The sequence below is a fragment of the Epinephelus fuscoguttatus genome, linkage group LG17 (genome assembly GCF_011397635.1).
Source record: "Epinephelus fuscoguttatus linkage group LG17, E.fuscoguttatus.final_Chr_v1".
Lineage (NCBI taxonomy): Eukaryota > Metazoa > Chordata > Actinopteri > Perciformes > Serranidae > Epinephelus > Epinephelus fuscoguttatus.
In genome coordinates, this window is record NC_064768.1 from 32,295,243 (window position 1) to 32,322,213 (window position 26,971).

The following is a 26,971-nucleotide window of genomic DNA, read 5'->3' on the forward strand; positions in this document are numbered from 1 at the left end:
TGTGTGATCTGCTGCATGTACTCTGGGTAAACACATACAAGATGCATACATGATGAAATAATTATGTAATGATGCATCTTAAGAGGACAGTTTCCTCTTGAGATTAGATAGTTATCGAGAATTTAAGGACCTTCCACCCACATTATAAGGGTCATTTTCTTTAATAAATTGAATACAATATCAAAGCACTCAGCATCAACACCTAAATATATGGTTGTGCCACCATTCATAAACATACTGCACATACTGAATATTCTAATGGATGGACTGAATTTCTTTGTAATTCTTTTGTCATAGACCACACACTGAACATCAGAGGACAATCAGGGCTCAGTAGCTCCACGCTCTCTGTGCATCGCTGCCACCATGTGGTACAACTGATAAATGCAGGACTGAAAAAAGGCTCTGCTGTATATTAGTGGTGGCCTGCACAGATTGGGATTTTGCCATTCAGACCAACTTCTCATTTTCATCAAACCGAACACTCCAGGTACTACCAACAGTGGAAAATAATTTAGAGAAAAGCACCTGGTACCAAGAGTGAGATGAGTTGAGTTGTGCCGAACCATGCAGTGGAAATGAGGCATAACTGACATTTACATTTTGCCTGCTTTCAGTAACACAGTCATGACATAATTCAGTGCAACACCAACACTGTATTTATATGTGCCACTGCTCTGATTTTGTGTTGCCATTAAACTTAACTTTATGGTCAAATGCATTCCTGAGATGTTTGTAATGTTCTTCTTCTTAAAATATCACTAGGACTGTATTCTATGACAGTCCAGTTACCTGCACACTCTGTATAACATGTAAAACCTCCTGCAGTTACTATAATTGAGCAGCTTTTCATGTTTCATTGATTCGTAGGTAGGGGAAATTATTAGCATATATTTTTTAGGCTAGATAAACAACTTATCAGTAACTGTCCCATCAGGATCACACTGAACTAATCATGTTGATTCAAGCTTTACTTGGTTTCTTTGAACAGCATTTGAGAAAAAAGTATTTTTTATCCTCAGTTTATAATAGGTGAAATAGAAAAAGTGATAGACTTCATATCACAGTACATCCCTGCTGCCACCTACCTGTTGTTATTGGTCAGCTTGACGTTGTGTCCGGGCATCAGGACCTTGCCATTCTTCAGCCAGATGAGGTGAGGCTCAGGGACGCCCTGGGCCACACAGGTGAAAACAGCACTGCCCCCTGCTGGTTTGGACACAGATTGGGGCCACTGCAGGAACTCAGGAGGAGCTGAGGAGAAACAGGGAAGGAGATAAGACAAGGTGCACACAACAAAAACAATCACAATATCCAATCACAAAAACTTAAACTCATGTTTCCCATAATGTGCTGTATTCTTTACCCTAACACTGCATCCAAGTGTACATATGAAGGGGATAAAAGGGTTTTTAAACACACAGTGTAGAGTAGTCCATAGCAGAATAAAGAAAATAGCCCCAAAAAACACTCAGATATAAGTAAAATAGTAAAACTGACACATTAGTTTGAAAACAGCCTCAAACCATTCAGAAATACACGTTTCATTAGATTATAAATCTGCATCTGTGTCTTGGCTTCATATGTGAAGGGTATCTCTCCAAAACCCAAACAACTGTTAGGTCCCTTTACAGCACACACACACACACGCACACGCAGCCTGCTGACCCCAGTCAGTCCTCGGCTGTCCAGATGCAGGGTTGACTGCTCCTCCTGACACCCAGTTCAATATAGGCACAATAGACATGCATATATATGCTGGGATATAGGCAGCAGTCACACACACACTTCAGCCCACGCTCAGCATCTCATTGATCTATTGACCTCAGCACCCTCTGTGGCCCTGCACCCCCTGTGAGGGGGATGTGTCAACAAGATGGCCATTTCAATAAGGAAGCATTCATCACCGCAGCCAGAGATTTCTCTTTCTTCTCATGGTCAGACTACTTTTTGCAAGAACCATTTCATCTGAACCAAAACTAACCCATGAAGAAAGCAACTAAGGGAAGTCATAACTGCAGTCTGTAGGTGTGTGTGTGGTGAGCAAATGTAGACATGGTGGAGTAAAGAAGACTTTGTGGATTTTGAGAAACATCTTTAGATTTAAACATTTCTTCAGTGTGTTCACATAATTACAAATTGCTCGATTTAAACAGATTAAGCCAGCATGATGAATTAATTTTGACACATGCTAAATCTGCATTTACCAAAAACAGAACACACTTCATGCTGAGAGCTTGAGCTGCCATACAACAGTGCAGGTGCTTTAACCACGAACCCCCTGACAAAGAGGAGACCACAACGCACCAATCTACATGCAGAATGGAGAACAAATCTAACAGACCTTTTAAGCCCAGCTGGACAATGGAGGTCAAGTTTGTTGCAGCAGGCGAACAAACCATATGTGCATGTTGTTGTGAAGATGTGATGTGTTAGGGTCAAGTGTATAGTAGCACGTTAAAAGCACTGCATACCTCTGAAATTAAGGCTATAGAAATCAGAGTGTGTTGCTAAATGTGGGAAACCACTCACAGATAAAGAATACATAAAGGACAACAGTGCAAAAGTTTATTTGGTGGACAGCTGAATAAAGACACCATCATATCCAGGATTAAAGACTTAATTTAGTCCCCAAGAACTGCTGAGAGGAGAATTAGTGAAATATTGAAATGACTGAAAACCAGAAATAGGGCAACTGAGCACCTACAAATTTCACAAAACGTTACTTGTGTGCCAGTTAATTTCTCACAGGTAACATCATGTGTCCAGGATGTAGGAAGCTATCTGGCAATGAGTTAGTCAGACTTCTTTAGATCTGGCATTCAGAAAAAGCTGCCCTGGGTTTTACTTAGCAAAGTTATCCAAGACATAAGAGTCAAGTTACTCCACAAATGACCGAGGCACTGTTCCTTTCCCAAGCTCTAGGTTTTACTTTTACTCAGCTTTCATTTAGTAAATCTTTTATGTGTTCAGTATCAGTGAATCCCCTGGTAAGATGACTCTAGCCCGCTTGTTGGAATAAACCCCTTGTCTGCTTTTACCAGTTAAAGCCATTGTTAAGTTTACCCATGAGAACTAACTGGTAACATAGCACGAAGCAGAGAGAGTGTTGCTATGGTTGCCTGAAATTCAATATCGGCATGTATGATTCGATTAACACCTGCCAGCCAATCAAACATAAACACAACAGTATTTTTGGTGGCCAATGTTAAATTACTATTCCAAATAACAGATCAAGTTCAAGGTACTGTTTTCTTCATTGTCTCTTTCTACCTTGCTTTCTGTGTGTGTGTGTGTGTGTGTGTGTGTGTGTGTGTGTGTGTGCATGGTCATTATCTCTCAGGGGGGATAGCTGTCCACCCCTTCATCTGTTCAGCCGCCCCGCCATCATGTTAGAAAGTGTCATGCATCCTCAGCTGACCGTTCATCAGTCGATCCATAGTCTGTATTGATCGCTGATTCTGTTGACCTTGAGTTTCACCACACCTCGTCCCTCTTCTTATTACGCTTAGTCCCTTTTGTTTGCAGCCTGTTTGGGGGGGCTCCATTCATCCATGCACTGCTCGGACAGGCACTGAGCATTACCAGATTAACATATGTGTGTGAGCCATATTGTGTTTTGCTTTCCTCAGAATATATATATGATATATATATGAGCAGTAGATGTGTTCTCTACTCTAGGGAGCGTTACTTTCCAGAGGTTCTACGGTAATAAGCTGCAAAGAGGTCCTCTAATTTCTTAACAATTCTAAGACGTTAAATGGAAACAACTATGATCTGGAACCAGTTCTGGGGAAATAGAAGCAGTGTCCTTTGACAGTACACACAGCATGTACCGAACTGTATTTAGGTTTTTCAGAAAGTTCCTTGATTTGTTAAGTGTAATAACGAGTATAGTAAGGAATTGAAAGAATAGCTGAAATCTGTAAAAACTGACAACGATCCATTTAGACCCAAGTACATATTCATTCTTTACTGAATATTTGTTTATTTGTATGTTTGCTTATAATTTACACAGACAAACATAGCAAGAAATACCCTAATAAAAGTACTGGTCCTGCATTTAAAGTATATATTATCAGCAAAAAGTACTACTGCAAGTAAAGGCTTCACTATGCACATGGGGGCTGTCAGAGTGTTATAGTCAGCCCAGTTGCCAGAAGAAAATATTAGCATTGTACGTTCCTTCAAACCACAAATACGTTACATTTATGCGTTTCATTTGTATCATTCAAAACCAACAAACAACCAAACCAGTTGTGATTTATTGAGTTATTGTTGTGTTTTCAGCGGCTTTTTATTTATTGCGGCTCTTTCTGCTGCTCTTATGCCCTCCAAACCTGGTTATTTTAAGCCAAGACATGATCTTTTCCTCGCCTTGTAGTCTTTGTGCCTGTAACCAACCACACATTAACCACAAGGTTGTTGAAATGTGATGTTTCAATGTACCTGCTTTATTATAATGTGCAATTGTAACATATCAATGGTTTGCAGAAATGTACAATGCCAAGTTTTTATCTGGAGATTGGGTTGTTATTATCACTGATGCATTAATATCCTCGCTGCATTGTTAGAGATTATTTTTATTCTGCTGCTGCTTATTTCAATCTAGAAAACTGCATCATATTTTGGTGGCTGATCATAGGTTTTGTATGTAAATTCTTATTTCAAACCAAAAACTGTACAGTTGTCTATTAAAACAACATATTATTTTCTCTAGTACCTGTAGTACCTGTAGTGCTCTTGTTTTTTACACCAAACACATTACACTTTGAGGACAGTTAGCATCCTGCTTTATTTCAGTCCACACTCAGGTAAGTCCTGGAACTACAAGATAAACCTAGCCTAACCTTTTTCCCCCTTGAGGTGACATATACTTAAATTGTTGTATTTTGGAAACACATTTGAAGATTTTGACACATTATGATGCTGATGTTGATGATAAATGTAAGAAGTATACTGAGACTGTCAGTGGGATCTGCATGATAAAAGATCAGCAGCTCAACCCGTCCACAAAACAGGTCAACAAAAAATGGAGAGGAGGGAGCGAGGAAGGGAGTAGAGAGGGATGGGCGTATTTAACGCACCATTCTCCATAATGGCTGGCCATCCTTTGTGTTTCCCCCTACGTGGTGACACCCTGGTTGCCCTCACCCCTCTGCCGGGACGCTATTCATCTTCCAGCTCTCCCTAATTAACTGTGAGACCACACCTCCTTTCTCCTTCCACCTCCCTATCTGTCCATCCTGACTCCACCTCCTCCTCCCTAACCCCAACTGTTTTCACAGACATGCACCCTGAATCCTCCTGTCGAGGTCAGGGGTCAGAGTCAGAGGTCAAAGGGCTGCAGGTCATCAATCACCCCCCACCATTCCTTTCCCTTTGGACCCTCCTCCTGCACCTTGCACCCTACATTGACCGTCTAGATGTCCTCTACTTTTTGTCTCTTTGTCTTCTTTGTCCCTTCGTCCTGACCATGACCGTGGACACACACATACGCAGACGGGCTAGCACACAGACTGTGAGAAAGTTCAGACCTCTGCTATAACCTTCACACTCTAAACACAAACAGCAGCCAGATGCACAGATTCTCAGTGAACTTGACTTGAGCTGAAATAATGAAAACATTCAGTGTGAGTCATCACAACATTTCTGCACTTTCAAGCTCTAATGCTTTTACAGCTGTAATGAATGAGTTGACTGCTACACTTGCAGAGCATTTTCCAACCTAATATTCCGTTATTGTAAAATCTGGGCACTCTATGGACAAAAAAACAATTAAGAAATATTTGTAAATACTTCAAACATATTAATGTGCTTGAAATAGAAGAATATTTCATTTTATAAATAGAAAAATGTGTCTTTTATTTTAGTTCCAAATGCAGTGTAGGACCTCTGAATGCTGAATTTAACCTTTTGCTGTGGATGTGTTCTCCGACAATCACAGAAGCAATTATCTTTTTCTCAGTCTTGATGTAACTTCACCATTTCAGAAATTTTACTCAGGTATTTAGGCAGTTTTGTTTCTACATCTACAATTTTTCTGCACATTCAAAGGCATAGTTTCAAAAGATCAAAATCATATTGACACTAATCTGATCCCACACCCTTCCCAGCATAATCAAATAGTTAGAAAAGGCATATTATTGTAATGCTTTATTCCATGTAGTCTATCATATGAGATATAACATTAAATCAGTTTAGATAAAAATGACCCAGTGTCAATAAAGGAATTAGTTATTTTGACTGGAGCTAATCTCAGGTCTTTCTTCTAACACAGCTTTGTTGTGATAATCTATTTTTGATGCAGCACTGTGGATGATAAAAACATTTCAACTTCTGAAGCTGTGGGTGGGTGGTCATGTTACCAGATGGCCAAAGCCTAAAGCTGTTATTCCCTCTCAACCCCCCCAAAAGAGCAAATTGATCAATAAATTAATGAATATATTAGAGATCAGATCCCTGTTCCCCTGCTCCACACCAGAGGCACTGCCAATCACTGTGAGAGAGTGACAGGGGAAAGTATTGATTGATCCTGTCAAAGAATCGGACACAAAAGGAACAGAGAGATGGATGGATGAAGCTAAATTATATGAATATAGATTGATGTAACTGAGATTACAAGAAATCTAATGAAATCTGCTCCAGGTCTTTCAGTTGGTTTATATTTCAAATGGGATGCATTGTTTAAAGTTATACATGTGGAGTATCATTTTCTCAATCACTAATATACAAGGGAACTACACTCATTTTCAAAATGATTATTATGGTCTAATATAGTCCAAAAAACTTCAGTAAACATGATCCAAAAACTAGAGTGCTTAAACTCAAATTTGTATTCTCATAGGGTATAAACTCTGTAGCTGCTTTATAGACAATGAATCGGAAAAGATGTAACTGAAAGCAACCAGGGGACTGTTCTGAGTATATGTGTTCATTTTCTATTTCAAAACTGAGAGCACTACAATAGGATAAAGCTCAGTCAGTTATAATCGGTTGTCTATGAAGGAGGAGATTTTATACCCTATGACGTCACAAGTTTGAGACTAACTTCCCTGGTTTCTGGCTTTGAGAGAGAGCAGCTCATGTTCACAAATATTTATTAAACTTTCCTGGACCATAAAAATAACATATTGGAATTCTTCATTTCGGTGGTGTTCCCATTAAGAATAACATAAAAAATAAATACATTCCCTAGTTTTATTATAATACCCTACAGCAGCAGTCAAAAAATTACCCTCGGCTCACTGTCAGTGTCCTGACCTGAAACATAGTCATCAGCTCTGTGAATATCAACAGAGAAATTTGGGGATTTGCATGTTTTTGCCCATATACACATCAGTTGACATTGTACCTAACCATTTTCATTTCAAATGCAGCAAGCTACTATAATGTAATTTTGATGCCTTAGCACAGCATGTTTCGGTCATGTACTTTATTGCAGGTGTGCAGGTTGACAGAGCACCACAAAACACCAAAAGATTAAGTCTTACACAGTGACATATTGGAGAGTTGTTCTGAAGTGAGTTCAGTGTTGTGTGGTTAGCGCACAGACTAAAAAGGCCACTTAAAACAAGCAGTAACATAAGTCTAGTTTAGAACTGTTAAGAGTGCACACCACCAACTTTACACAAAGTTTAATTTACTCATCGTGGCATGGGGAGTAAAAACATTTGTACTATCTGGTAGATAGTTACAAGCTCTGAGAAAATAATCCTCATTACGCCATTAAGATTTTCTCAACTTGGAGCGTAGGCATTAAGTTTGAGAGTTTTGCTGCAGATTAAAAGTCTGGAAATTTTGGCCTCTTCTGCACAGATTGCGACCATTCTATTTTTAATATGTCTCTCACAAGTCACCCAACTTTAGGGAAGTGCAATACAAAATTAATGGAGTACAACTTAATGTTCTTGTGACTGCAAATAGACAACACTGGTGGTAAAAGAAGTACTCTGATCCTTCGATTAAGTAAAGACACAAATACCTCAACAAGAAAACGTTGTATTGTAAGTAACATCTTAATTTTCAAAGTAACTAAAGCTGTCAGATAAATGTAATTGAATAAAAACAGCACATTTCCTTCTAAAATTCAATGAAGCAGAAGTATTAAGTCCTCGAGTGATTGTAAGCAGTCCCTCCCTTATAACAATAACCCAGCCGCCAGAAAATATTTTGGTATTGTACGTTTCTGCAAACAGCATATACGTTACATTTGTGCATAATCATGTGGTGGATACATTGAACATTTACATTTCAACAATGCTGTACTTTATGTATGGTTAGATTTAGACACAAAAAACACTTGGATATGGTTAGGAAAAGACCATGCTTTGTCTTAAAATAACCAGTTTTGGGGGCCCAGTCCTTACTGGAAAGGCAGCAATGTCTCTGTAAAAAACAACTGCTTTTCATGGTACTATCCCCGCTGCAAAAAACACAACACACAGTAATGGGTGGCTAAAAAACACCCATGACTAGTGCCTAAAAAGCCGCTGGAAACAAAGTGACGGGTTGCTAAAACTGCCTTTTTTTTTGTTAATCTTGAACAGCAGTCTGCAGTAGCTTGCAGCCTGACTGACATCACGCCATCCACCATCCCCTCCCGCCTTTATACAAATCAAATTTCACTCCTTACAGGAACACCCTGTACATCTACAGAGGAACCAGAGATAGCTTGCTAATTAGAAACTGAACACTTTAACGCTCTTCATGTTTCTGTCTCATCCCCCTGTTCGCCCTCTAACACTTTGGGAGGTGAGCTGCTAATTGAGCTCGCCTCAGGACAGCTAATTAAAACAAAGCTAATGACAGTGAGAAATATATGTGGGCTGAGTGTATGGACATCTGCAGGGTGATGGATGAGTCAACGTCATAGAGAGCCCTCCACCCCCCTCTTACACACACATACACAGACACACCACTGAACACTGGTGTTAGCGCTTAATTGTTACAAAGAGACTGGAAAGGGTGCGCATATGTGTGGTTGAGATGGGGAGGGGTCACACACCAATAGTGTCACCGTACAGCAGGCCCATGCTCCTAGCCTCCACCCCCACTAAACAACCAGGGGCAAAGGTGAGAAGAAAGGGTGGAGCTTTGCTATTGACCCTTTCCTTCCTCTCCCCTCCACCGCCATCTCTAGTTAATATGGTCAAGTGCACACTCAACATACACACACACACACACACACACACACACACACTCAAAGGATCGTTCATAGAGGTCTGCTTATTAAACAAAGGCTGCTAAAAGGCTACATGTTTGCAGGAAAGGTTGTATCTACACCAGATGGTCAATTTACAGAGCAGTATGATTGCATAACAATTTTTATATTTTTATATATGATTCAAACTTATTTTCTTACGGAAGTGTATCTTCATTCAGTCCTTCCTTCCCTGACTGCTACATGCCCTTCACTGATTTGCTTTTACATTAAAGGAACAGTCCAACATTTAGGAATCACATATGATGACTTTTTTAAGGCTAAATCTGACATTCACTTAAAGCAACAGTTCACCCTAAAATCATAAATAAATATTTTTCCTCTTGACTGTAGTCCCATTTGACAATCTAGACTGTTTGGATGTGAGCTGCCGAATGTTGCAGATATTGGTCATACAGGTGTCTGTCATCGCTTGAATATAATGGAATGAGATGGCACTAGAAAAAAACATCAGCAGCATTGTCTCTTTCCAGAAATCATGACCTGGTTTCTCAAGATGATCCACAGACCTTGATGTGAGCAGTTTTATATCGGAACTACTTTTTCTTCTGGCAAACTACACCTGTCAACTGTATCTGCAAGGCAAAAGGAAGCGTGCATCTACTCATGTAAGAGAGGCTCGTGCTCAATGCGTATGACAGTGTTAACATTAATGGTGTCCTCCTAGGCTTAGCTGTAATGTTAGTTAGCTGATTGGTGCTTGGTGAGCTAGCAGTAGATGCACGCTTCCTTCTGGGCAGTGATTCAGTAATATAACAGCTACATGTAGGCCTATAATATGTGAGACATAGGATGATAATATTAATAAACTTTTACAGATTTTTTTTTTGCCTGTTGAACATTTCTGAGGTTCCACTGGGGAAATCTGGACTCATAGACTGAGTATTTTTGAAATGGTTATGTCCCTGCCTATAATGGACACAGAGAGATTATAACTTAACAATTTTCTCACTTGACATAGGTACAATAGCAAAAAAGACAATATCCCTAAAACTGTTGACCTGTTCCTTGCTAACAAAAATGCTATGTCTGCAGGATTAAGGCTGATTTCTAGTTGTACATAAGCATCATGCAGAGCCTATGCCAAAGCCTATGCAAGTTGCTTACATCATTGTGAGCACCTATTCTTGTGTGCTGGTGTGTCTATCATTCTGCAATTCTACCACCAAAACATTAGTTAGTGGCGGGGTTTCTATGCCACTGTGTTGAGTTTCTGTGCAGTGATTCAGCCAACACATAAAACATGGCTTAGCAGCAATAATATTTAACAGAAGTAAAAAGTTTGAAATGACCATGAGGTCTGTGTTGCTGCAACGTGTCATTACATTTTCTAGGGAGGTGCACATCAGGTACAGTATGGCATAAGCTATGGCGTACCTGTGGCATAGATTCATCACAGGTGTAAACCAGGTTTTAATCAATGCAAACTCCGTGGCGAGCACTGGTGGCAAGTGAGGAGCTCTACTGGGCCAATAAGTGCTTTGACCCAGAGTACTTTAACAGTATGTATCTCTGTTTAGCCTTACCTTGTACTACGAGTCGTCCGAGTGCAGTACGTCTCATTCTTGTGCCGGGCCGATTTGCAGCACACACATACACACCAGAGTGCTGCAGGGAAACATCTGAGATCATCAGGTTCCCTGTTCCTAGTACCTGGATCCCCTCCACCCCGATGGAGCGTCCATCTGATGGACACACAGAGATAGTTTGTGAGATCAAGCTTAAAACGTGCTGCGTATTGTTAACTTCTCCTCCAATCATCCGGTGGTACCTAGCCTGCTCCAAGAAACAATTGGCCTCGGGTTTCCTGTGGCGATGCACTCCAAGATGGCCGTCTGATGGACAGTGATGGTCAGATTCTGGGGCCCTGACAGGATGACTGGCTCCTTGTAGGTTCTGGGAGCCCCACCTGGTAGGATGAAGGAATATGGTAAAAAAAAATTGTGAGATATAGCGCAGTGAAGACAATGACCTCTATACATGGACACATCCCATATACCTTACAGTTTAATACATAAAGAAATGAATAATGTAGCTATAACCAGTGTACAAGTGTGTCCACCAACCAGTGATGTTGAGCATGGCCTCATGGCTGTAGCGAGTATTGGCGATGTTGGTGGCGACACAGCGGAAAACTCCTGCATCTGCCTGTCTCACGCCTGTCACCTGGAGAATACCCATCGGCAGGAGAGTGTATCTGGACAGGGAGGAGAGGTAAAATGATAAATGTCCTGTCAGTTTTAGCCATAAGTGAAACTGTTAAAATGTGAACTGAAAAGTAACACCCCTAGGCAGCACGCAATGCAAAAGTTACAGTACTGTGGGTTGCTGATTAGCAAATGTACACAGTGATGTACAAATACACTTTAATGTCGAGTGACTAATAAGTGCAGTTTTTTTCATAGTGCAAATATATATACTTTTACTGTAATACTTCTATCATTTCTGAGACTGTACCACATGTTTTTCACATTGTTTTTTTGGGGGGGATGGTGGATGGGTCATAAAAACCTCATCTTTACTACATAGATCTATACATTGCATGACTTGTAAGCAACAAAAATAGCTTCCTGAGTATGTCCAGCCATATTATGATAAAATGTAGATGTTTTAGGTGTAAAAAAAAAAAAGGCAGGTAAAAATTTTATACTACTTAGAGGAAAATACCTATTTGTACCCTTCACCCTTGAATCGTACATGTTGACAGCTGAGTTTGTACAGTAAAAGTTGAAGGAGCAGCAGGGTTTATACACTGTAGAGCATGTGTGTATGTTACCTGTTGTCGGTGGTGTTGAGCGGTGCTCTGTCTCTCTCCCAGGTGATATTAGCTTCAGGTACTCCGTTGATCTGACACTGGAAGCGGGCTACGCTTCCCTCATCCACCGACATAGACAGAGGGTGGGTGTGGAACTTCGGAAGAGCTGAGGAGCAAACAACACAAAAATCCACTTAAATGAGTAAATTCAGGACATTTTGGAATGAGTTAAGGGTCATAATGATTTCTGTTGAACTCTAAACTGTGGTTGTGAAAGTGCAAAATCTTGGGGTTTGAATTGGAATTATTTAAGCAATTTTATGATCCATTTCCAAATTATATGTAGCCTTTGTTACTGTAAATCATGACATATTTTTTTGCTCACAAAGGCTGTAATACCTACTACACGCACACACACACACACACACACACACACACACACACACACACACACACACACACACACAGATTCCTAATGACCTGGTTGCCATAATCAATAAGGGTGTATACCATAGAGGAGGGGTCTGCAAATGAGAGAGCATCACCATGGCAACTCATTGCATTGAGGTAAAACCACCTCGGGATAGCCGTAATTCTCCTGGATTAACCATAAACCCCTGGTTTTATTGGACTGATTGAAGGGGTGAGGGTGGGGGTGGGGAGAACGTTGTACAAGTACTGCAGGTACATGTGTATGTTCAGCACTTGTAGGCATGTACATTACTGTACACGCCTACATCTGCTGAGCAGTGTAATTTATAGGTTTTCCATAATGAAGCTGGCATGTTTTGGTGGAAGGTTTGTATCTGGGCACTTGTTCCCTCTAGCAACAAAGGATCAAAGAGTCCGAGGGGGGTGTGGGTTGCCAAGTATGATGCAGAGGTGTTCACCGTTTGAAGCATCATTTATAACAAAGACTATGGGATGTTTTGACAGAGAAAAGGCAACATGTGGTGACTATCTGTGGGACATCCTCTAGCTCACTGTGCAGGTTTACGGCCTGTGGATAATGCTGGGATGTGGATATTAAAACGCCTGAGGAAGTGGCTGTTTGTTGTCTGTGTTTTGATATTTTAATTTAGATTTCTCAATATATACAATCTACATCACATGCACTTCACATACACATCAACAAAACAAAACCCCACAATTGTAATGAAACACCAGGATCATTCATTTTCAAGTGAAGAGTTTGTAGTCCTCACATATAAATCACTGTAATGAAGATCATTACTGTGTTACGTTTTTTTTTTTTTATCAAATGGCCTTCATACACTCTAAAAGTGTGAAGGTAAATCATGTTGATTACAACTTGGAAGTTTGAACTTATAGTTTTATCCAGCATTCCTATTGTATATGATAATATCTTATTCACCAGTTTCTTTGACATGCAGCAAAGGGCCACAGGCTGGATTTGAACACAGGCCGCTGCGGCAACAGCCTTGTACATGGGGCGCCTGCTCTACCACCAAGCCACCGACGCCCCTGTGTGCGAATTTGTTAAAGAATGTTTTGATAGCTTGGCTGTTTTTCCACTTGGTTCCCAATACTTTTACTTACAGTTACAATTCATGAATATTCACTTTTTTTGGATTCTTTGTTCAATTGAGGCAAGCAAGATCAAGTTTTCTTCACAAATTCAATGTAACACATGAAGAGTAATTTATATACAAATGGTCATTTAGCTGTGAAATGTGATATGAGAGTCCAGTATGATTTCACAGAAATATTCTTTATCAAAACATTGCAGTAATCATCACTGACTGGAGCCAAAATCAGGTAATGTAAAATGAAAGAGCACTGTGAAGCTTAGTGCTCTTTAAAATTGATGGTTTAACCAAGATTACCTGCTACACTTATCTTACCAGCCACAGCAGTTTGTGTTATTAAGTGAGTAACTTACTGTACCAAGGCTTCTGGCTTTCCAAGATCATTCAAATCAGAGAAAAACTAACTCATGATGGATATTTTATTGGAGGTTTTAAGCTTTTTTTAAGCTTATTTTAAGCTCAGCATATTCAACTTGACTACTTATGGGCCCTAATTAATCAAGAATTTCTTCACCAGAAACTGGCTACAACTGTGGAGAAGGCTGCAGGTCCTCATATATAGGGAATTAAGACACACAGAAAATATTATTTGATAGTTTACTGAATAATGAAATATAGAGAAACCAAACAAATATTTGTATCATTTTTGGTGTCTAGCAGGGAGTGTGTTGGGGAACTTAGTACTTATAAAATCCTGACACCAGTCCTTTATTACAATGTGCATTAAGTAATGAAAAACAAGCTACTTTGAACTTTAAAGTAAATTTCTGATAAGACCTCTAAGGAGAAAACTACATTAACCAGAGAAAGAAAATGTAGCATCTCCTAATTACACAAAGGGATCTCATAATGACGATATCAGTATCTAAATTATGAGATAGTTTCCGAAAGTATGAGATAAGGCTCTCATAATTATGATCTCAGTATTTCCATATCTTTACAATGTAGCTGTAGGAATTGATGATGTGCAGATGTTGGATAATGCACTTCCTCTTTGCCTCTCCAATTTCCTACTCAATTCATTTGCACTGTGAGAAACTTTGCACTGCTCATCAGGGAATAACATAACCAATTAGATTATTTCCTCCAGTCTGTACCCTTCCAAAGCATATGTACTTGTATGCATACATATTGTGAAAGTCATGTGCAGTTACTGTCAAACACTTACATGCCAAATGAACTTTGGCCTTGCGGCTGACCAGCAAGCCATAGCGATTTTGGGCGGCGCAGTCGTACTCCCCCATATCTGCGTCACTCCCCTCTCTGCGTTTCTGGAAACTCTGGATGAACAGCGTGCCATTCGCCAGCACCCGGACCCGCGGGCTGGTAGGTAAAGGTACCCCATTTTTACGCCAAGTGACCATGATCGGTTCCTCGCCCTGTACCCGACAGTCCAGCATGAGTGGACGGTCCCTCACCGCGATCACATCACTTGGCTCTAGCAGGAAGGACAGCTCTGAGGACAGACAGCCACCTGCACACAGGAGGAGGAGAAAGACAGATTATCAGAGAGAGAAATGCTACAAATCTGATTACTTGAAATGATAATTTGCTGAGAAATATTCAAACTCAGAAATGTAATGAGGTCCATGTAGGAAGTGATGGGAGGCTCAATAAAGGTCAAGTCATACTGTCAATATCTCTACAAACTGAAAAATATTCCAGTGACGGGAAAATAATGGAAAAAAATAAAGTACTGGGTATATTCTGAGATCAATCACTCTGAGTGTGAACTACCTTTTACAAAAACACACACAGGCATACGACTCACACACACATACACACATACATTTAGGGTCAGTATGTATGTGGCTAGCTAGCTTCAGATAAAAAATGATGCCAGAAAAACTGTTGGCATTGTACTTTTCTGCAAACTGAAATCGATGCATTACTTTTGTACGTTGTTTTGTAGTGGATACGTTAAAACATTACATTACTTTAAGTTTCAACAATGCTGTGGTTAATGTGTGGTTAGGTTTAGGCACACAAACCATTTGGTTATGATTAGGAAAAGATCATGTTTGGGCTTAAAAATCTGGATAAACAGCTAGGGTCACTAAAAAACAGGATGAGTCTGGTATTAGAAATACTGATATGCACAGACCCAAGCTTTGTGGCAAAACCATGTTGGGGTCTACATGTAGAACATTGGCTGTTTGTTGGAAATACATCTGAATGGCACAGTCCAGTCCAGCAGTCCTACTCATTCAGTCCCAAACACACCATAAGAAACCAAACAAAAACTCCAATGAAACCATCATTTAGAGTCATAATAAGTTTTTGGAATCAGTTTTACATGAAAGAGTAACCTTGAACTGCGCTTGGAGGGTTTTCTACTAAGACATGGGAGGATTTTGGTTGAGCATAGGAAACTCCATCTATTTTTCAACTAAAACCCACAAACACACCATGGTTCAAGATACAATAGCATAAGGGGAGGCTTCTCTGTTGGACACCAAGCCTCAGATTACCCTAACCAAATTATCTGAAAAACCTCCCTCAACACCCAAAACCACCTCATTTGATTGATGGTGCATTTGGTTTTGCGGCCTATAATGCTTTTACTGAAGTCAAACCACAATGGAAGCTGGATGCCAGTGAGCTATCCAGCCAGAGAGGGCTACAACAATACCCGAGTTTGGGAGGAGAACACTGGCGAGGGTTGCTGGGGTCAAGTTAGGAGAACCTCTATTGAAGTCGGGGCCAATTGTGACAATAGTGTTGTGACTATGCTTATTTGCACCTCACCCACAGTAACCTCTGTAAAAACTCCCATCCGCCACCATGCACCCAAGGGCACCATCTGCCCCTTCTTATGCATCCCCTCCACCCCTCCTGCCTTGTTGTGTCCTTTCAGATCCATCTCTGAGGTGACTTTCCCATGCCACCAGAGCTCTCTATCTCACCCTTGTCCCCTCCCCTCCATGACCTTGGTGACACTCTCAGTCTTCCCTATTTTCTTTAGCTTTTTTTGGTGTTAATGTCCACAAATGCAAAGAACCTTGAACCCTAGGCTAGCTGCTTTCCTTCCCAGCTGTAAAGCGGTCACAATCATGGTTGCACTTGAACCTGCACAATGCCTTATCAATGTCATTACGAAGTCTTGCATCTGTCCAGCCAAGCACGCGCTTTTCTTTAACTGAGCTGTGAGCTGGACAACAAAATGGATTGTTGTCCAGCCACCATCAAGCAACACATCCTACACACAGCAGCCTGCAGCTGAACTTGACTTCAGTTGTTTTGTTTATTTCTGTTCTCAGTGAAGTTCATTTTTACTCTGAAGGGCAGCTGATGCTCTATACTAATGTGTTGCTAGCTGTTTAGATACCACCAGTATATATCTTTGTGATTTCTGCCTCTGCCTCACTATATTGGAAATTGGTCTGTGGTGCTCACAGCACTAAAAAGCAACATTTTTACTGGAACATGCCTTTCGAGAGTCTTGGAAACAGATGTTCATTTTGATTTCAATTTTTTTTTTCAGTTTTTAATCCTGTGAGCAGATAAGACTTTAATCATCTCTATTGTACTGGGTTGGAGGCATAAAACCAAAAACATCTGCATGGATATAGACCAAAGTGAAATAATATCACTTTTTGAGATTTGGATCAATTGATCCTTTAACACCTTCACTGCTCCCCAAAAAAGCATCCTGTAAATGGTTGGACTTAGATATCATGGCATTGTAAATACAATTACCACAAAGTTGGCTATTTTAACAAGCTGCAGTCTCTCTTAATACAAGCAGGTTGCTCACTCCTTATCGACAAGGTAGTTGATGGAATGGGTTTGAGGTTTTACAAGAGCTCATCAGATTTCAGACTGCCACTTATAAAACAAATCAGCAAAGCTTATCCAAAGCCTGAACATAGAGCAGAGCTATTCCCCCTCCTCATGATCTCTGTCACTGGCATCACTGATGTGTCACATCAAGAAATGAGCATCTGCCCTCCTTAATGAGAGATCTCCCACCCAGCAGATGCAGCCAGCAGAGAGGACTGTGGCTCTGGGCTGATAGAGCCCTGCAACCCCCCTGAGCCCCCATCCCTCAGGCCTGGTAATGAAATTCAGGGCTCCCAAGGGGGGACTTGCATCACATTCTGTGGCCAGCGTTATCGAACACATGGTGTAGCAGCCTACGAGGCCTAAAAGACCAATGTTGATCTCAGATGCAGGAGAGTGTATGACTAAGGTACTGCTATGACAAGGTTATGTCATAGCAGGAATCTTTGTTGATATTGGTTCAAGAAGAACTAATGCCAATTAACATTGGATTTCTGTGCCTGGTTTCCCACTTTATAATCACCATTACAATGTCTACATAGGCACAGGATTGAGAACACACTGCAAGATGACTTCTAAAGACTAATCGCTTATACAGTACATATTGTTCATTGTTTAGAGATGCTCTCAGAAGTTGAAATATAGTCTAAACTATAACCAAATACTAAAGTAAAACACAACTCAACATAAGCTAACATAAGGTAATGTATAAGGCAATCGAAGGTGAATGCTGGCCATTTAAGGGGGCACAAAGGAATGTAGTGTAAGTTAATGCACTATATGGTAAAGTAACTTATGGGTACTTATGTTATGCAGGAACTGTCATTTTACTGTTTGTAAACAGTATTGCTGGTGAAAGTGAAAGCCAACTCCAGATTCACTCTGATTTCGTGTGCAGGTTTCATCGTCCTATATTTGCATTTTTTTCTGCACTGTGTCTGTGATTTTTGAATGTGTGCTGCTTCCAGTCTGGCACCTCATTGCTACCTTTTTATGAAGTCCTGACCTCACCTGCATACTGTGCCCAGGAATGTCCTGAACACAGCAAAATAAGAGTAAAATAAGAAAATTCAGGCAAAGGGCGGAGTCTCTGCAGATATATAATTGCCACACACTGGTGTGATGATTGAGAGGGATTACTTTTGTATGAGTCTATACATTGTTTTCTTGCAAAGTACACCTTTAAAGTAACATAATTTAAGGTAATGTAACTTACGGTAACATAACTTGCATTAAGATAACATAACTTAAGATACCATAGGGTAATGCAAGTCAGTGTAATGCAAGATAAAGATAATTGGAACATCTTTTAGGACAGTGCAGTCCATTACAACATCATCTCAAAGTATAGCTTCAGAATTGACCATCTAGTTGAACTGACACTACCAACAACAAAAAAATGTAGTGTTCACTGGGATCAATCGTTTGTTAAGTTTCCAGTTTCAGGCCTCAAATCCAGTGAGACTCTCCGCATCAAGATAAATGAAGGATGTTAATAGTGTGTCAAGACTAAATGACGTTAGACAGCAACATTTAAAGCAACTCCACTGTAGGAGTTAAATGAACTCTACATCTTCCAACAAGCTAAACCCGCATGAGGTGTGATTAAGTACATAGCATTAGAGATTGGACTCTTTTCAATATAGGGGGACTATAATGAGATTTTTCGAAGGGAGGGGTTAACTCAACAACCCCCACACTACAGCCCTGTGCTTGTAACCCCAAGCCCCTCAGGGGTCATGAGAGAGTCAGAGGTGAGGAGGATGGATGTGTAGATGAGGGTGGGGGGCAGCTTGCGTCCAGCCTGAGCTGCTCTCCCAGCCCTCCACAGCTATTGTTTAGCAGGATTGTTGCCCCTGAACTTCACAGATTTCTGTCCATCCCCCCCATAAAAAAAAAGACAGACAAAGACACAGGGGTCTTGAGCGCCATATCCAAATCCGTTCATCAATTTATTTTCCTTTATCCTCTCTTCCCCCTTAGACAGCTCTGTTTGAAAGGCAACTTTTGAAGGCTGCATGGATTTGAGCCAGGAATGGCAAGTAGAATAAAAATGAGAAAAGGTGGTCCCATATGATGTAGGGTTGAGAATAAGGTTGAAGGTTTAAGAGTGAGAGTCGGGGTTGGAGCTTCACACTTTATGGATTTACAGCATGTATCTGCAGAGAAACAATTAGAGCATATTTTTGATAATTAATTGAAATATTAACAAATCAGAGCACTTTTAAAGCTGCAATGTGCAGATATGTTCGAATATTTCCATTTGTTAATTTCCTTTGCTCTTGACCTTGTCCTCTATTATATCTGTTTCTGAAGAGGGAGCAATTTGAACAATGAATGTGTAGTAGGTCTAAGCTGGAAGGTGGGAATGGCTGGGCAGGCATGAAACCCATTGCCCCGGGGCTTCCTCCTTTGTCCCTCTAATGGGAAGTTGCTCCTCTTGGAGGCGGTGAGTTTCCTCAGCTGTGTTTCTGTTAACATGCTATTGTAGTTGTTATAGGGGGGGTCTGCCTATAGGCCTTTTTTATTGTCATTTCCTGGGTGCCATGTGCCAAGTTCAATGTCTAAACAGTGTGTTTCTAAGAAATGAAGATGAAACATGCTTGTGTCCATAACTGAAAGTGTCCTTTTAACACATATAGTCTTCCAACTTAAAGGTTTTTTTTATATTTATGGAGATATAATATCTGAGTTTTGGCTTCAAAAGCAATTCTATTTTGGGTGCCTAATTTTGAGAAATATAAACTGGCTTCCTACCAAACTCATTTATCATCGTTTTTGACAGAATAAACTAAAATCTGATAAAAAATTATGGATCTGCCAACTTTATGAAGTTGACAGTTTTTGAACTTCTGTAGTTTGGACACATTTCAGTTTAAACCAGTCCCAAAGATATATTGCAGTTTGGTACTAAGCTGTTTTCAACACTTCCAAACAGAACTTCATTTTATTAGTAACCTGAATGTGAAACCTACAAAATTTCTAATGATATTAAGTGGATTTGTTTTATATAAATACAATTATATTAACACCAAATGTAGTGTGCTTGGTCTTTTCACGGCAGTGAATCTGATTCCTGACCTATTGATAACATGCTTACCTATGCATAAACTGATATTGGCCCCATGGGCCCCTGGGACCAGGATGTCCTATCTGCATTTGGGGGCTGATTTCTAATGGTCAGTGCAGATTCAAAAAGCCTGGCCTAAAAACATGGTCCCCACTGGCCAGGTGGATCAATAAGCAATAATCTTGAATGTGATGGAGAGGAGGCCTCTTTGTTGGTCCTGCAGTTTTAATCAGTGAGGTGTCAGGAAGCAGCAACTCTTATTAGTTAAATCTCATTAAAAACAAAAAGCCTGTAAGGACTCTCAAACCTCACAAAACTCAAGCTAATAAGACACTCAGGGACTCATCATTGTGCAAGAGACTGGACACTGGACAAATGAGGCAGTCAGCTAATGGGACAATAACTGTAGTAGCAGAAGACAACTATTTGTTATAGGCTCCTTTGCATTTACCATGAGAACACTGGGTTTACTGACTCTGACCAGCAGTTTAAGCATCTGGAAATTTACAGATCATGAACATCCTATAAAAGCTGGTGAAGTTTATGAGCAGCTTTGGGTTTATATTTAGCACATGGTCATCCTGTCTGGTCTCACCAGGAACCGCTTATTCATGTTTCTACTATCACCCACTCTCACTGGACATACCTGGGTGGGAACATAAATCAGTAAGGATCTCACAGATTTACTGCTAACCAATAATGAAAGAAGTTATATGGACTGATAAAAGTTCACAAAGCTGTGCGTGCTCGTTAACACCTCATATAGTCAGGTTAATACTGGACCTCTACAGAAAGTCCCATTATCTTCATAGTTATACCTTTACATGGGTCAAATCCTTTTAGCATTACCCTAAACTCTCCACAGATTGAGATGTTTGCCTCTTTTTCATCACCACAAGCCCTTTGTGTCCCCGCTGTGGATTAAACCAGAGGGTGTTTCTGCTGGCCCCCTCCACCGTGGACACTGTGTGTGAGGAGCCCTGACAGGGGAGGGTTGCTGAGGACATGGTCATGGGCAGCTGTAGGGGGGATTACCCTCTACACACATATTTTTAATAAGGTCTCAATCTGTGCGCAGACTGGGGGCAGTGTTATGGAGATTAGGGTGTGAAGGTCAGCTCGCTGAAGACTGAGGACTTGGGGGGGCCTATTGTGTCTGTGCCCCCTCCCCTCAGACTGCTCCACTGACCAAGATGACCCAGAGCGACACCCCCTCCCAAAGGTCAGAGGTCACTGACTCTGACCCCTGAGTGTGGTCTGAGATAAAGACAGTCTCCTTTACCGTCTGCACTGCTCCCTTTCTCATGCAAAGGTGCTCTGCTTGTTTTTTAAATAAAACATTTGTTTGTTGTACAACTTTTTTGGTTATATCACTGATGTTTCTCTGATAATTATGCCTGAACAACAACTGGAAAATTTAAATACTTGACAGTGCAATCCTCAATTTGATGAAATCTTAACTTTAGGTCCACTTACAAACATCTGGAGTTTTCATCTGCACTTCACAGGCTTCCTCAGTGAATGGAGTTTGCTTAGTTAAAATCTTAGGAAAAGGGTAGTGAATGGACCTCAAGTTACTTTTTTAGTTTTTTAACCACTGTTTCCAAGTTCAAGAATGAAATTTCTTGTTTAGTCAAACAGTGTTGGATGCCCCCTTAATTTGAATGTTTCATTTTTATTCAAGATAGATCACTAAGTCATGTTATTACTCATGTATATTACTATTTTTAGGAGTTATGTTTAGGCTACCCACACCCAAAATAAATGTCCACTCACTGTTGTAAGAATGTTACACAATGGCCAGCTAATTTGCATAATGTTCCCATGGCTATAAGAGGTTATTCAGTGTTTTCAATATAACAACTTTAAATGGACTATAAAGTATGTATACATTCATATACCACATTCTAAATTTGTGTTGAAGTTACATTTTTTTGGTCTCTGTAAATGGCAGTTTGTCTTGGTGTCTCTGAAGCTTTTCTCTCTTCCTGGAAGGCCACAAGATGTGACAGGAAGTGTAGGAAAGAGTTTGCATATTGTACATTTTAATTCAGGGGATCAGTGAAAATCAATTAACAACCATGTACATATTGACAAGTGCTAGTCATCTGGACAGAGTGGAAAATTGAAGACAGAGCAGAAGTATGTTTCTACAATTTACAAAAATTTAAGGAGCTTAAAACACAGAGATGATTCACCAGTGCAGGTGGAACACTAATCTTTACACTTACTGACAGGTTCAATGGGGAACAACTGGGCATTTAACAAGGAAGCTGTCTGATGATTATAGACTTAATAGGTGCCAAAGATTTGAGAGATTTGAAAGTCAAAGTCAAAGCAGCAGCACAGCAGTGGGAGCTGCAGCAGCATCTTCTGCTCTGTGCACTTGGCAAAGTTCCCTTAGTTCCCATCCTGCACTCTCCAGCAGCTGAACCAAGCTACAATACTGAATATGAAATTTAAAGTGTACTTACTCAAACAGTAGAAAGCTGCCAGGCAAGTGAGCAAGAGCCTCGGTTTCATTTTGGTTTTCTCCACTCCAACCTCCTTGACGGCAAAGCTTCTTCCCCTTAGAGCCCTCAAAAATCAAATGGATAAGAAAAAGTAATCCAAATGGAAAGCTGTCTGTATCCTCCTACTTTGTGTCTTCTTTGGTGATAAAGCTAAAAAAAAAATGTTTTCTTTTATAAAAGCATTGCTATTCTGTAGGTTCCCTGGTCCAGCATCTGGCCCACGGAAGGCTGCTGGTCATGTCCAAAGCTAATCTGAGAACAGTGCAAGGAAGACCCTTCAGCCTGGACGGAGCTCATTAGTTATTCAGCCTCATTGTTGTCAGTGAATGGACACTGATACAGCAGCTTTCACCGGCCGCTGCAGGTTGGTCTCCTATGAACCAATCACAGCCCTGCGGTGACAGGGGGGTGGTGGCTCAGCCTAGAAGGCAAGATTGATATTCATTTAAACAGAAGGCTGCTGGCCATCCACTCTGCCCCGCCCTGCCCCCCTGCCTGATGGGTTATAGTGTCCTGAGCTGGACATACTGCTCGGAGAACACTCTGAGTCTGAACAGCTTCTATCAGAAATAAACACATGACCTTTTCAGGTAGCCATTATCAGGCTGAAATATTTCTCAGGTGGTGTTGTTGCAAGAAAGCACCTTTGCTCTGTGATCCTTGCAGGCATGTGTGTGCGTTTCTGCTGTATTGTGTGTATGTAGATTTATTTGAAAGCTGTGCCCTGAAGGTGAAAAATAAATGGTCTGACTGTAAGGGATCAAAAAAACAACAACTAATTCCCTTGTTTGACAAGGTTGTGTAGCTTTGATTAATGTGATTAACTCAGTTGTTAACATGCTCAAACCTGAAAGCTGTAGAGCCCCACCGGACAGTGTTTGTAAAATTATGCCAATATGACCATTATGATTCACAGATACAACTAGAGCTACTGTAATACTAATATTAGTGACACACAGTAGCTCAATTGCAGTTGGTTGTTGGTTACAGTAATATCATTTCAAGTGATGTAACCCAATCACCAGAAAAACGGTTCACATTGTACATTTCTGCAAACCACAGATCCGTTACATTTGCATGATATTATGTAACAAATATGTTGAAACTTTTTGTTTGAACAACACTGTGGTTAACGTATGGTTAGGTTTATGCACAAAAATCATTTGGTTATAGCTAGGAAAAGATTAGTTTTGGCTTGAAATTGGCACAGTCCCCACTGGAAAAGTAGTGTGCCACTATATTGGTAGGAAACACACAAATGTCTGTAAAAAACGCTTTTCATGGCACTATTCCCGGTGGAAAAACAGCTACCTGTAGCTAAACAACACCTCTGTTTGGCGCCTAAAAAGTCAGTGGAGTGACTTGCCAAAAAACAACCACTGTTTGTTGGTCTCAAACAGTGATCTGCAGTTTGGCAGGTGTCTCCTCGAGATGACACACCATCCACCATGCCCTCCATCCCAATGACAAAGTCAGCTCATACATTATGTCACTAAAAAAAATCATGTTGTTTGATGAATACTTTGGCATTGGCATATGATGAGCAACAAAATGCCAAGTCACTTACAGAGGGACAAATTTACCTGAGCTCTAGATGGGTTGGTAAATACTGCACACTGTACTGTGTGACCTGTGACTGGGAAAATTCAAGGACCAGATCATGGACCTAGGAAAAGTACGAAAGTCACAGCTGTAGTCTTTGAGACAGATGCAGATGTCATTCCACACTGTCATCCTCTGAGAAAGCATGCTTTGCCATGATACCTGGAAACATTTTACATCATGAGTTGACTGTACAGCCACAGAGAAATGCAAATGTTAATGAACATCCTATAGATTATGCACAAATGTAAATCTGCAATATAGTTTTAAAAAGACATGTCAGATGTTTTGTCCTTCTTCCTCCTTTTCCTTCTGAATTAGGTTGCAGGTTACACAGCCCCACTCACAGACTTACAATTTCATCACCATTTTTTACTTTACCAGACATTACATTACTCAACATTTCAAAACCTTTCAACCTCTGAACATGGAATCTGACATTCGCCAAGCAATGCGTTTCTGTCACTTCATGTTCAGAGAGTTCTTTACAGCCATGTCTTAATACTGAGGCTGTTTCATAAACTAGTTGTGCATTTTCCTGCGAAAAGTAATGTACCAAAATTCGTACATATCCCACGAATTTTGAAAGGCTGTAGTCGCAGTTGCCTAAACCTAACCTTTATAACTTTACATTAATTATGTAACTGTACATTAAGGGTGTAATGTCATTCGTGGGGCACTAATTTGTAGGATATTATACGAATTGTTGTGTCTCCATTTTCTTAGGCTATCATATGAACTGTTTTATGAGTTGATACAGAGCAAAATTATAAAGGAGCAGGAGTTCTTTTCTGTTCTCAGACTTTGTCAACTCTGAGAACAGATCAAATGCACTGAGGTGAGATGTGAATTTCAGAGGCATATTTCTGAAATTGCAAAGAATCATTTACAAGCCAATGAAGTTTTCTTTTGGAACTTACTGTTATCTCAGTTATCTCAGACAAATAAAGATGACTGCAGTGAGAAAGGAAAAAGAGCATTTTAGGATCTTATGTTAAGATTGGGCTGGGACAAGAGGAAGGCTATTTCTCAGGAGCTGAAATTAAGAATTATGAGAAAATGGTCATAATCTCATTGACACTGTATTAAGCTCAGTGATGCCTAGGGGAAATAGGCTGGATAAAGAGGAGAACTTACTCTGAATTTTCCTTTCCTTCTCCCCTTTCTATCCCCCAAAAGGGGCATGGCGTTAATGTTTTGTGACGTAACTTCATATGCCTTGTGTGCAGCTAGTCGGCTGCGATGTCTAAACAGCGAGTAAAGTTAGCAAGCGCTAGCAAATTACTTATCTGAAAATGCCTGAGACCTGTGTGTTTAATAAAGTATGGTTGTATTGCTGTATAAGCCTACCCATGTCAAAGCAAAGTCTAGGATTATGAGCTGGTGTGTGGTTGGTGTTGTCACCCTAGGATCATCTAGCAAAATCTTCAGCTTCGCTGTTGACAAGTCCAACACAGAAGTCAGTTTACTGCACAGGGGTTGGGTGTAGGAGGGGTGGGGACATGGGGTGCAGGTTTAATGGTGGGGGTCGGTTTGACCTTGTGGTCTTTAAGAGGAGCCTTTTCTGATGTTTTTTTGGCAGGGGGGAGAGGGGAAACCGCGGGATGTGGAAGGGATGAGGTCACCCTCCTCATCTTCCATCATAGTCGACCAGTCTCCCCTTGATGTGTCATGGTGGCTGTGGTGGTTGTAGCCATTGGAAATGATTTTGGGTGAACAGGCAGCCATCAGACAGCCCCTGCTGGGTGTGTGGAGGAAGCAGGGGTTCCCTGTTTGTGTTGGTGGGGTTGTGTCAGGTTTTTGTCCATGTAGAAGAGCTGTTGTGGTACCAGGGCGGTCCACAGCTGGCTGATGTCCTGGTGTACCCATACTGGCTTCCTATCAATAGCTGACCATGGCTATAACCTTTAAATGTGTTATGCCACCACCACTAAAGACTAACCGGCATTCTTTTAGTACCTTGTTTCATTAGTTATTTTACAGGAGTTTAGGTGTAAGTTATCATGGCAATCTAATCAGGTTAAAAGAGAGTCAAGTTCACAGGACAGAAAACTCTTTAGACTCAACATACCTCGCTAAGCAACTAATTTTGCTTTGTGCTACACCCTTCATATCTGCAAAGCCTAACTTGGCTTTCACTCCCCCTCTCCTTTTCCCTCTGTGTTGCCTGCCTGAGTGGAGACAGGTGTGCCAGAGCAGAGAAGAGCCTCACCAGCTGCCCTCTATCCTGCAATCAAGACTCCTTCTAAGACTCAGCTCTTCCACATCCACCTTGCCAGATTGTAGTAACTGTTGAGCCAGTCTGTGTTGAAGCCTCTCATATATTCACTCACTGCCTTCTTACTTCAGCCAAATCTTGTTTCTCATTTCCCTTCAGTTCTGTCTGCTCTGCTCAGGTCTCTGTCTTTAGATCTCATCCTGTTTGCCTTGTCTCCCTGCACTGGATCCCCAGCTCAGCTTCACTCCAGATTTGCC

General features: G+C 40.7%; 1 protein-coding gene across 1 annotated transcript in view; it reads right to left on the reverse strand.

Annotated features, from left to right (window-relative positions):
• Positions 1-26,365, reverse strand: part of si:ch211-57n23.4 (immunoglobulin superfamily DCC subclass member 3) — a 32,723-nt gene extending 6,358 nt beyond the window's left edge. The window contains exons 1-7 of the mRNA XM_049601741.1: positions 26,122-26,365; positions 14,697-15,002; positions 12,000-12,144; positions 11,290-11,420; positions 10,995-11,132; positions 10,750-10,908; positions 1,089-1,254 (exon numbers count right to left, since the gene is read on the reverse strand). Of these exons, the coding sequence (XP_049457698.1) occupies positions 1,089-1,254; positions 10,750-10,908; positions 10,995-11,132; positions 11,290-11,420; positions 12,000-12,144; positions 14,697-15,002; positions 26,122-26,365 (1,289 nt within the window). The remainder of the gene's footprint in view (positions 1-1,088; positions 1,255-10,749; positions 10,909-10,994; positions 11,133-11,289; positions 11,421-11,999; positions 12,145-14,696; positions 15,003-26,121) is intronic.
• Positions 26,366-26,971: the final 606 nt, after the last annotated feature.